The 11,291-nt window shown below is 39.3% G+C and overlaps 1 protein-coding gene, 1 long non-coding RNA gene and 1 pseudogene across 4 annotated transcripts in view; 2 read left to right on the forward strand and 1 right to left on the reverse strand.

Moving 5' to 3' along the window:
• LOC148718998 (uncharacterized) overlaps positions 1 to 4,268 on the reverse strand; it is an 8,191-nt gene extending 3,923 nt beyond the window's left edge. The window contains exon 1 of the long non-coding RNA XR_015994086.1: positions 1,466 to 4,268. This is a non-coding gene — a long non-coding RNA (uncharacterized LOC148718998). The remainder of the gene's footprint in view (positions 1 to 1,465) is intronic.
• Positions 4,269 to 4,823: 555 nt separating this feature from the next.
• Positions 4,824 to 7,341, forward strand: LOC148718999 (uncharacterized; annotated as a pseudogene).
• Positions 7,342 to 7,618: 277 nt separating this feature from the next.
• Positions 7,619 to 10,798, forward strand: LOC148719000 (uncharacterized). Of its 3 annotated transcripts, none has more exons than XR_015994084.1 (3): positions 7,619 to 7,670; positions 7,887 to 8,148; positions 8,490 to 8,841. XR_015994084.1 is itself a non-coding variant. In XM_088741412.1 (3 exons), the coding sequence occupies exons 2-3, from the start codon at positions 8,644 to 8,646 to the stop codon at positions 10,512 to 10,514; spliced, it is 1,452 nt and encodes a 483-aa protein (XP_088597538.1). In that variant the 5' UTR covers positions 7,944 to 8,148; positions 8,490 to 8,643; the 3' UTR covers positions 10,515 to 10,798. The 3 variants fall into 3 exon arrangements, 1 of the variants encoding a protein (XP_088597538.1); XR_015994083.1 differs by having other exon boundaries at positions 8,493 to 8,841; XM_088741412.1 differs by lacking the exon at positions 7,619 to 7,670 and adding an exon at positions 9,189 to 10,798 and having other exon boundaries at positions 7,944 to 8,148; positions 8,490 to 8,769.
• Positions 10,799 to 11,291: the final 493 nt, after the last annotated feature.

Genomic DNA, 11,291 nt, shown 5'->3' on the forward strand with positions numbered 1-11,291 from the left:
GTGGGACAGGACCAGAGTCCATGTGATTTGTTAGGCGGGGTCCTCAATAATTCAACTTAAATTTCGGCTGGAAGGACTGGTTCAAAAACAAAAGAGCCATTGAAGTTAAGTTTTGGTAAATAATGCAAGAATAGTTTATTGCTATTTGGAGTACTTGATGCGAGTCTGGGCCCCACAGAGGCAAAGTGATCCTTAAGAATGTTTGCGTGATCAACTGGATCTTTATTTACTCAAATAAAGATATTAATTTCCATCAAGAAATAAGCAAAAAGTTAAACAAGGCCTTTGACGTTTGTCACGAAAGTTGGAATCGTATGCGATTACAACAGCCATTTGCTTTTTAGTACAACCAAAGTAGTCTTCAACCTTCTTCCCTCTTAAGTAACGCTTAAGTGACATATGATAAATAGATCATTCTAAACAGTGCCAATTAATGTTCACAGGTCAAAATCTGAGTCATGTTCACCAGAATTTCGTTTGGCTTCCTGTCTCGTGTTTGAAAAGAAAAAACTAATATGAGACAAAAATTCAAAGACTAGAAACAGGGAGTCGTTTTTGCTTCTACAGCACCAGTGCAAAGCAAGGAATTTGGTAAAGGTGTGGGAACAGGAACTATCCACACGCGCTTAAGTCACGCGAAGCAAATATATTCATATTTATGGCGTCTAACGAAGGCGTTTTCTTAGCAGCCTTCCTTCTTTACAACAACCATGCGCTTCTGGCATTGTTTAAGTTGCAATATTCGCAGAATACGCATTTTCAAAAGTAACAATAATGTCGAGTAAAATTTAAAGGTATCTGGTTGATCTGGGTTCTTCAAAGTAGAATGTTTTCTGAAGAACTTTCGCTATGATGAAGATGCTAAGTAACGACAGACCTTTACTCGGCGAAATGAGGCAGATATCTACACCTTTTTATACTTCCTGGAGGAATTGTTAGCAAATTGGAAAGCTTTTGGCGCGGTCAAGGCGTGTTAAACCGATTCGATCAGAACGAAAATCGCAAACTTGCTCGCTTCAATTCACCAAAAGTGGGAGCGAAAATAAGATCAAAATGTCTGCTACGGGTAAAAAACATACATATCTTTTCTTCCTCGCTCCGTTAAGTGTACGAGGGGAAAGTATTGTTTGATACTGAGCAAGGACTTGAACATACAGTGCACTTCGTATTTAGCAACAATCAACTAGCGACTTGTACTGTAGAATGAATTATCGCAAAGTTGTGATGAGGGCGACAAATAGCATAAAACAAGAAGAAAGAACTAGTATAAGAAACGCTGGAGGTCAGACTGAGATAAAACGGACTTGGGTCAATGAGCATAAAGAAGAGCAACGAGAAGTTAGTTCGGCCGCCCTGTTGGCAAGGTGAGCCATTTCTGAAATTGCTATGCTTCGATAAGGTTCGCGGATCATGCACTTACTGAATTCAAGACAATTTTAAAATAAGCCTAGCCAGAGTTACTCACCTTTTAAGGACAATAGGGCTACTGTACAAATATCTTCGCAAATATCTTCGCAAATATCTTCGCAAATATCTTCGCAAATATCTTCGCCGCCGCAACTCCCTTTAAGTACACGCTCCAGACCAGGTGAGCTTAGAATGCAACGACGCCGTGGAAACTACTTTACTATTGGCCGTCACCATGACTATATTCATTAACTGTTACGTCACGATGCACTTCACGAGGCTGACATGAACCGTGTTGACGATGAAACAGACGATCACGCTCCTCAAAATCGTCTGCCTACCAGACTTCTCGTGAGAACGATTTTATAAACGCATGTTTGACAAAAACTGATATTTCAGTCAAACGGGGGGATTATTTCTGAAAGAATTTGTAATTCCTGTAGACGTTTGCGGGTTATTTTAACACCCGTAAGTCAATAACAAGATTAAAATTTCTAGACCTTAATAAATTAAGTCACAATTTTCACTCCTTCCACGATTTTAGCTCTATTTGTTAACATGGATTTTCTATCATAGCGCGATTTTATACGAACGAACTTTGATCACAAAGTGCTAACTTTGACTTTGGAAGATAAAGACAGAATAAATTTGACTTAAGAGATTATTCTAATTGACCATTCAATATCGGTAGAAAAAAATACAAACAGGCTGTTGGAATCCAGTCAGAGGTGACCACGACCGCTCATTAAAGCTGGCAGCTTTAATATAGTTTGTAATCTAAAAAAAAGTTTTCACGCCGAATAGTTTAAATTCCAAAAGTAAATTTACATAAGCACTTACAATGCTGAGTTCACATGAATAACATTAGACATCACATGGTTTCGAAATTTTCTTTCTAATACGTAGTATATTGTTATTTGAGAAATCTTTCAATAAAGTTTATCGTCGACGGAAATTAGTTCTTGAAAACACGCGACTTAAAAGGCACGACTTAAAGCGCGTGACACCCGAATTGAGAGGCATGAGTAGCAAGCTGTTAACCACAACACAAACTCATTAAAATTCAGTACTTTGCATTTTAACGCTTGGTTTTTTTTAACAAATTTTTTCTTATTTCAAAGTAGCGCTTTTGAGCAAGTTTTTTAACATAACTCCTTCACCTCAAAATGTAAGAAAAACTCAAAAATCCCAGTCACACTAATTTAATCGAATGATGTGCAGATCACGTTCAGGTGAAAACAAAAGGTATTGATCAAATAACATTGTCTTGGTTTACTTCAACTGTGACTTTCAAAACTATTGCATTATCGGCCGTCACCACGGATATGAAGATTCATTACCGTAATCAATCATTACAATTTCCAGAAACTGTTATTTAAAACACTATCCATAGCAACATTCACAGTTACTTCTAGAAGCTGTCACAAGCCTCTTAAAAAACAAACAAACAAGTTGCAAACGGCTGTTTGAAAAAAACGTTAGTATCTTTGAAGCTGTGTCGTGCTAGCTTTTACGCCTTCAAGGGTGACAGCTGTTACACATTTAAGTCGCGCCTACTGTTTTAATTCTCTCTGCTGTTTTGCTTCAACTGCGACTTCTACACTAAATAAGCGCCAAAACTACTGCATTATCGAATTGGCCGTCACCGTAGATATGAAGATTGTTACCGTGACCAACTCAAGCTTTAGTCACCACCCATAACAACATCCACAGTTTCGTCACGAGGTTTTTTTTCCGTCACGAGGTTTTATCCACAGTTTCGTCGCATTGTCTTGGTTTACTTCAACTATGACTTTCAAAAACTATTGCTTTATCGGCCGTCACCATGGATATCAAGATTCATTACTGTAATCAATCATTACAATTTCCAGAAACTGTTATTTAAAACACTATCCATAGCAACATTCACAGTTACTTCTAGAAGCTGTCACAAGCCTCTTAAAAAACAAACAAACAAGTTACAAATGGCTGTTTGAAAAAAACATTAGTATCTTTGAAGCTGTGTCGCGCAAGCTTTTACACCTTCGAGGTTGACAGCTGTTACACATTTAAGTCGCGCCTACTGTTTTAATTCTCTCTGCTGTTTTGCTTCAACTGCGACTTCTACACTAAATAAGCGCCAAAACTGCTGCATTATCGAATTGGCCGTCACCGTAGATATGAAGATTGTTACCGTGACCAATTCAAGCTTTAAGAGTGTCCACGAGAGGACCAGGGAGGCGTGACACATGCCATCTCACCGATTTCTCTCAAACTTTCACAGATGATTAAGATCATAAAGTTATTCAAGAGTCCAAAGTAGTTTGGGCTCCCGGTTAATCCCTGGGGTACAAGGGCTTTCACATCAAATCCCAGGGATAAAACCCCGAAATTAGCCCTAAAATTGCACTTCCAAAAAAGATCCCCCACACAGATAGAATGCGGTGGATTTTAATCTCATTTCATCCAACAATTTTTTTAACCTTAAGCAGTCGAAGGTTCAAAGTTGGATTGATTTGAAATCATTCTCGCCAATCGAGAGCATTTCATAATCAACCACCTCACGCGACAATTTTAAGAGACCGAAAATTAGGCTTTCTTCATTGCAAATATCTTCAATGGGCAACGTTACATGTCGATCAACATGCAATCATAGTAAAACCCAATCATAGTGCTACGTTTCTGACGAAAAAAGTTTTTGGCCTCTGTGAAATATTTGTGATCACATTCCTCCGAAGTGCGTGACAGGCAATGTTTATTTAAGCACTTTGTGATCACAAGCTGCTAGTTAATGAGCCGAATCAAATCGTGTTATGGTATATGTGACACCAATTGTTTTGTGTTTGGCTCTAAAAGTATTAACAGGTGTTTAACTGCATAGTTAAGGCGCTGTACTAATTCGTAGATATTGACACAATTCACTGACAGTTATTAGTAAATCTAATTACACCGATTCGTGTTTTTGTGCTGGAAGTCAACAATTAAAAACAGAGTATGCGAGGTATATTTTGCACATTTTGTTACTTTCCATACTTGTTAAATTTATTATCAAACTTAGGATGCACTTGAACTAATTTCCCTCTGGAGAAAAAACAGCTGTCATGCAAATTTAGGTGTGTGGCGTGATACGTGCTCCCGTTACATGTACTTGCATGAATTCAGAAATGAAATTCCCAGAGCTCGAAAAAAATAAACGTCTATCTTGAAACTCAATCCACATTCTACTTTAAATAAACTTATTTTATTTCACCTCTGTAAAGTCTGATTGCAGGATTGTTTTCGAGGCAGAGATCCTTCAATCAAGCTAATGTAAACACCGTCGCCATGAAAAATAAACAAAGATAACAAAAAAGCACTTAGTCTTTTCTTCCTAGAGAAGTCTCGCCGTAGTTTTTTCTGGTTACTTGGACGATTTTTTAGAGCGGCAACTTAAAGCTATGGCTGCCCAATTGTCTTGTTCGTTCTCTTCGCATTCCAAGAGCACTTGTGATTTTTCAGCGAGATTTCCAGGGAAGAATGAATTATTCCCTTTGTCATCCTGTACGAGGGATATCAAATCTCATTTGCGACAACGGAAGGTTGCCCAAACATCTGTTAGGTCGGAAAAAGACCTCATTTTAGCTAGAGTGGGATTATTTGATGTGATGGGGGACGATATGACAGTGTGTCCGAAGCATCGCGCTGCGTTAGGCACCTGGTGGAGACCAAGTCTCAAATGTTACCATCCTCTGCATGGCATTAAGCGACGAAAACCAGAAAGAGGAGGAAGTCTACAGATGTGTAAAGAGATTATAGAGAAATGGAGAGTTCTTGTTCCCGTCGGTGCAGGTATGGTTTTGTTTTCATTTTTTGCTGTTTGGAATCATGTCTCTTGTAGAACCAGATATAGACACCAGTGGTATTCGTTGTTCTTACCAAGTGAAATTACTTAAACTGGATAGGGAATTAACAGAATTTGTAAATAGTTCATTTCGCAGGTCAATATGACGATAACTGCTCACTTCTTGTGACAGAAAAGTTTCAAAAGGAAACTGAAAAATGATTTTTTGACCATTTACTTTGCACACAAGGTAAAACGTAGTCGATAACTTTCGACTTTAGAACAGGTTCAAGTTCTGTATTGGCTAGACGATCTTGCTTTTTTGGTCTTAAGGGAGCTACGTGACAATATTTTGAGTCATTTTTACAGTCGTAAAGAGTTGCCTTTATATAGAATGAAACCTTGAAATGATCGTTTTATAGGGCAGAAAAACACTAAAGATGCAAGAACGGAACAAGGATCGCTATTCGTTAAGAATGGTGAACTTAAAACCAAGGATTGCAAATGACGAACTTGAAAAAAAAACTAGGCAAGTGTCTCATCCAGTGTTTGACAAGCAATTGATAATTAGAAGGGTAAAAAGATCGCAGCCAACGACAATGATTCTGTAAGAGGGGTTTCTTTTTGTTGCAAATCTACTATTTGCAATCGATGTAAAAAGACATATAATGCCGACTAATTTATGTAGTTGGACCCCTTCTCCTTTTCCCTTTTAAAATATATTTTAATGTTTCTGCTACGAACTATTACAGGTATTTGCAAATTATGCCGCAGCGAACACGGTGCTGCTCTCGTCGTTGAACCCGCATCACCAGAGCCTCAGCCCTCTCTTGATCCTACTGCAGTCAGCGAGCCTGGATTTACTCTGTCATCACTCCGAGAACAGCCTAGTGAAGTAAATTTTCTTCTTTGCATTTTTCCTCGGTTTCTTGAAGAAAGGGAAAACGAACGCACCTGCAGTATATTATATTTTTGCGGTAATGTAAATTTTTTTTGATTCTATAGGCAATACCAAACCCACAACTCCCAGCGGGGGCAGATGATGTAAATTCTGAGGCACCTTCATACGCCGCACAAGAGGTCGGTCCCGGGATAATATCAATTCTGCAACTCAGCAACTCTGCGATCTCAGATTATGCAAGTTCAGAGGCTCTTTCGTCCTCTTCACAAGAATCAGTACCTGAGATCGAAACGTCGCTAGAATGGCAGCCAGCTCCTCAAGTACAGCATAGGCTTCACTTTCTGAATAACTTTCTCCGGAACTCTGCGGACGGAAGAGTAATTCCCATTCGATCTCAGCTCTGTACAGATGTTTTGAATTTGTCCCTTTCCTCAAGTCGCTACTACAAACGTAAAGCAGTGCAAGCAGTAGAGACAGTACTGGAGGCAATTGCGCCACAGCGGTCCACTTGGCTTTTCATCGGGTTGTTGAGAGGTACAGCAGTGGAAGGGATGGAAACAGGCCAGATAATCAACTTCTTGGAAGACTCGTAAAGCTCTATGAAGAAGCAAATTCATGGTATACCGACAGCAGATACTCTCTATTTTTGTTTGTGACCACTCGAGGTCTGAATTATTGACCTTAATTCCGGGTCTTACAAAATGGAGAATTGACGAAGCAAGAAAACGCGCTTTTCTTAACGAGCCTGGTCAACAAATAGAACCACCACAGATCAAGCGAAGTAGAATGCACCCAGCAAAGGTTGACCACTTTCTTGATTTTGTTTCTGGTCCATCTTTTTTGCAAGATGTCGCGTACGGAACAAAAAAGTTGAAACTTTCCGATGGTGACACACTGGAAATTCCTAATGTGGTGAGAACTGTGATAGCATCGAGACTTGTCCAACTGTAGACATCGTACTGTTCCGAGACTGGATTTCAACCTTTAGGTCGATCGACGCTGTTTAACATACTGAAGGTAAGCAGTTTCGAAAATAGAAGAAAGTCTCTCGATACGTAATTAAGGCAATTCCATCGTTGATCCTTATCAATTAGTAAACAAACCGACTTTGCTCTACCTACATTTCAACATTGTCTCTACTCCGTTAAGGTACCTTAGTCCTAAACACCGGAGTAGCATCGCTACTAGTAAGGAGATCGATGTACAGATCGCTGCCTATGATCGATGTTAAGATCTAAAGAAAACAGATATTGCATCAATAATGTTATTACTTTCACACTTATGTCACTAAGTAGGTGTTCCCTACTAAGGGTACCCTGGTGCGAGATAGTTTCAGACACAAGTAAAGTTCATCGTCCTATCTGTGTGATGCACCTTCAAAAATAAGATAGATAGACTAACAGGCATGACATGCGTCAAACGTTGCAGTTGAATTCTTTTTTTCAAAAGGCATGCGCGGCTTCTAAAAAGAAATCGCTCACAGGGCTGGATAGCATTCAAACAGATGGTGTGTGTGTGCCTTTGCCACATTAGTAGAAACAGGAGAAAGGTTATGCTCACTCGGTGAGTAAAATCGTTGAAGTTAGCAAATGCTAAAGAAAGAGCAACTTATTAGACCGTAAAACTGTTAGGGAATTTCCTGGTAATAAAAGGTTTGAAAAATACTATATTCCCTTGTTATGCGTAAATGAATGTTTTTATATCAGTTTTATAGCATCTGGAACTACATGCATCAACTGTCAGGATTTTATATATATTTCTAAATATATACCTTTTTAGGTCTACAAGAAGAAGGAACGAAGGATATGAAACGCCGCTTGAAGAGTGCGAGGCAGTATTTAAAGACCGATTAGAAAATCCACTTAGCAAGGGAGAGTCCTTGTCCTGACCACTGCCGACAATTTGCCTTGAGTAGTTCCGATCCAGAATTCCACGGAAGCTGTGCGCATCAGCACACGGTCAACTGTGATCGATGCGAGGATCTTAAGAATGTAATAGCAGACCTTCAGTTGGCATTTGACTCACAAGAAGTCAAATTCAGGTGATTATATGTGTTTAAAGTTGATACCATCTGGTTTCCTCACAACCTTCGTATTAATTGTTCTCGAATGCAGTATGCAACTGAAGTCCACGATATGTAACTGGCAATCAAAGATGACGTGACAAGTAACTATCAATCTCAGTGTCATATCACAAAGGCTGGAACGGTTTTTTATCTTCTTAAATTTTTATGAAATGCTTGAGAACTGAACTGTCTTTAAGGTTGTATTTACCAACTTGTTTTCAAGTGGAACCTTGAGAAGAATTTACCAAACAATATGCAGGTTTTCAAATCTCAAAAGAAAGCATATTATCTAAGTTATATTGCTATACGTCTTTTAGCAGTAAAGACCAGCTGGAAGAGTTACAGTACGATGTGGATAACGCTACTCCTGATATTGATAGTTGGAAAGCGCATATCCTCAGGGCGGCTCACCAGAACACTGCAAAAAGTGCGGTTATCGAGAACCCGGCCAATAACCAAGTACTTATCATTATGGATTGGGCAATGAAATTTCTCCCAATCGGTTACCGGGAAACGCAACGAGATTGGTTTGGGAAGAAAGGAAAGTCATGGCATGTTTCTGTTGCTGTCAAAAAGGGGGATGACGGAGAAATTAAGGTAGAGTTTCAGTTGCGTCTGAGCGTAATTTAACTAAGATCGACGTCTAGTAAAAAGAAAACTTACAACTGATTTATGATTAGTGTTCATCACGCCAGCGCAACAGAAGGAGTGATAAACTAATCTGGTGGTCATCGTACTAACTTAGATCAACGCAATAACGTGAAAGCGATGCCGCAACCAAGATTTTTGCAAACGTTATATCTGTGAAGAAGAAATTGGCCAGAAAAAGTTGATTTACACATTGTACGCAATTTCTGGAGGTAAAAATGTTGGGTAAACCGAAAATGCAAGTACCTGCTTTCAACAAATTCCCTATTGCGTAGGTTCTTTCAAAATATAGAGCTTTACCTCAACATTAGCTGCAAGCCTAATGGTGACAATACTAATTAGGTAATACAATCCCGTTTTTTCTCTAGACAAGAAGCTACATCCACCTTTTCGACAAATGCACCCAAAACTGGTTTGCAGTGGCATCAATCCTGGAAAGTACGCTTGTGGCCTTAAAGGCTAGTTATTCTAACCTCAGTGAAGCTTTCTTGCGATCCGATAACGCTGGGTGCTACCACAATGCGTATCTTATTCTGTCATTGCCAAGTCATGGTGAGCGTGTCAGAATCAGAATCTTGCGCTATGACTTCAGCGATCCCCAAGCCGGCAAAGATGTTTGTGACCGCCGTATAGCCACTCTTAAAAGTCACATGCGGCGATTTATAAGCGAGGGAAATGACATTAACACCGCCAATGACATGAAGGTTGCAATTGAATCGTATGGTGGAGTAAAGGGCTGCTATGCCACTGTAGCAGAAATCCAAGATTCTTTTCAAAATATGACGAAACATAGCATGACTGGAATTCAAGCACTGAATAATTTCTTGTTCGAGTCAGCAGGACTGAGAGCTTGGAAGGCATACAATGTGGGCACCGGCGGGTTTTTTTCGCTGGCACAGCTTCAAAAGTATGATACTCCACAAGGTCCCACTAGTATCAAAGAACTTCAGCCATTTAGCCAACCGTTACAAGATGTCTGCACGTTTCGTGCAGGAGCAACGCAGGCCCAAGATATCGGACCATTAGCGCCAACGGAGGTGCAAATAATAAAATCAGACGAAGCAGAGTCAGCAACGCGATCGATCGCCTCCTATTCCCGCCCTGAACAAGGATGTGTCAAAGTCTACAAGGAATTTAAAGGTCTAGAGAAACATCTCGATGTTGGACGCCACCTAATCAAGTTAGAAAGAGAATCGGACTATGACAGCATAATAACAAAGTGGGCAGAGACCTGTAAAACTGTTACAAGAGACCATGTGGAAGGTGAGGTTGGTGGTGTACCGTCAGTAACAGAATCCTCATCAGTATCAGCTGACAATCCATCACTGGAGGTGGGCTGGGCAATGAAGAAATCAAAAGAAGTCAATCGATTTTCCGAACGCGTTCGCTCTTATTTGCAGGAAACATTCTTCCAAGGAGAGGAAACCTGTGTTAGAGCAAATCCCGCTGATATTGCATGTAAAATGAGGAGTCAAAGATCGTCAAATGGAGATAAATTGTTTTCAAAGGAAGAATGGCTTTCAACACATCAAGTTGCAAGATATTTCAGCAGGCTGTCGGCCCTTAACAAGAGTGGTGTATTGAAGCGAAACGTAACTGCTTCCCAAGAGGAGAAAGAGGACCTTGATGATTATATCAGCGAAGTAGAAGCAATGGAGACAAGATTCCAAATAGGAAGGGAACTAGAACTTTAATTTAAAACGTGTATTTTAATCGAAGTAATCTCTATTTAATTATGAATAACCTGCAAAAGGCACTCATGGATTTCGTGAGGTAAAAAGTACCGTCTATAATATCTGGCAAGGAGCCTGGCAAAACAGAGGAAAGCACAGCCCTCTACATTTGAGTACCACAACGCTACTAGCAACTCCTTGCCACATAACAAATATAGCAATGCGAATTCAATTGTAACTGCAATGAAACGTGCAAATAAGCTTAGCACTTATGTCCACTAAATACATTTAAGAGGCTGGCTCCAGTCCTAACGTGAATAATTGTGAGCAAGACTACTATGGGACACTCCACAAACGCTTACCAAAACAAAATAAACTGCAACAATCAAAATAACAGGGGTATCTTTCAATCTAGCATATAGACTTGAGCAGCTCTTTCCCTACTTATTAAAATTTTGTAGCAACTGAAGTATTTTGTAGTAAGTTCTCAGTTACTTCGTTCGCACTTCAGTTCTTTCAAAATTGAAAATATTGCATACGAAACATGAATCTTCAAATGCCGTCTTTTATTATTCTCGGATTGGTTAATAATACCACAAAACATAATTTAAAGGATTGATTATGGCGCGAAGATAATAATTTACCGTGAAATAGTATCTAACAGTAAGTGCGTGGTAGTCAAACCTAAAAGAAAAAGAATGGAATTAAATTAAATGTAATTAAATGAAACTAAAAGAAAACAATGGAAAAAGTGCGTAATACTAACTAATAGTACAATAACTACAATTTCATGGGTCT

The sequence above is a fragment of the Stylophora pistillata genome, chromosome 12 (assembly GCF_964205215.1).
Source record: "Stylophora pistillata chromosome 12, jaStyPist1.2, whole genome shotgun sequence".
Lineage (NCBI taxonomy): Eukaryota > Metazoa > Cnidaria > Anthozoa > Scleractinia > Pocilloporidae > Stylophora > Stylophora pistillata.

Excerpts from the sequence above, each read along its gene's own strand:
- LOC148719000 (XM_088741412.1), top strand. The coding sequence starts at position 8,644 with ATGGATTGGGCAATGAAATTTCTCCCAATCGGTTACCGGGAAACGCAA. Across the intron at positions 8,770-9,188 it reads GGGATGACGGAGAAATTAAG|ACAAGAAGCTACATCCACCT; the intron begins GTAGAGTTTCAG and ends TTTTTTCTCTAG.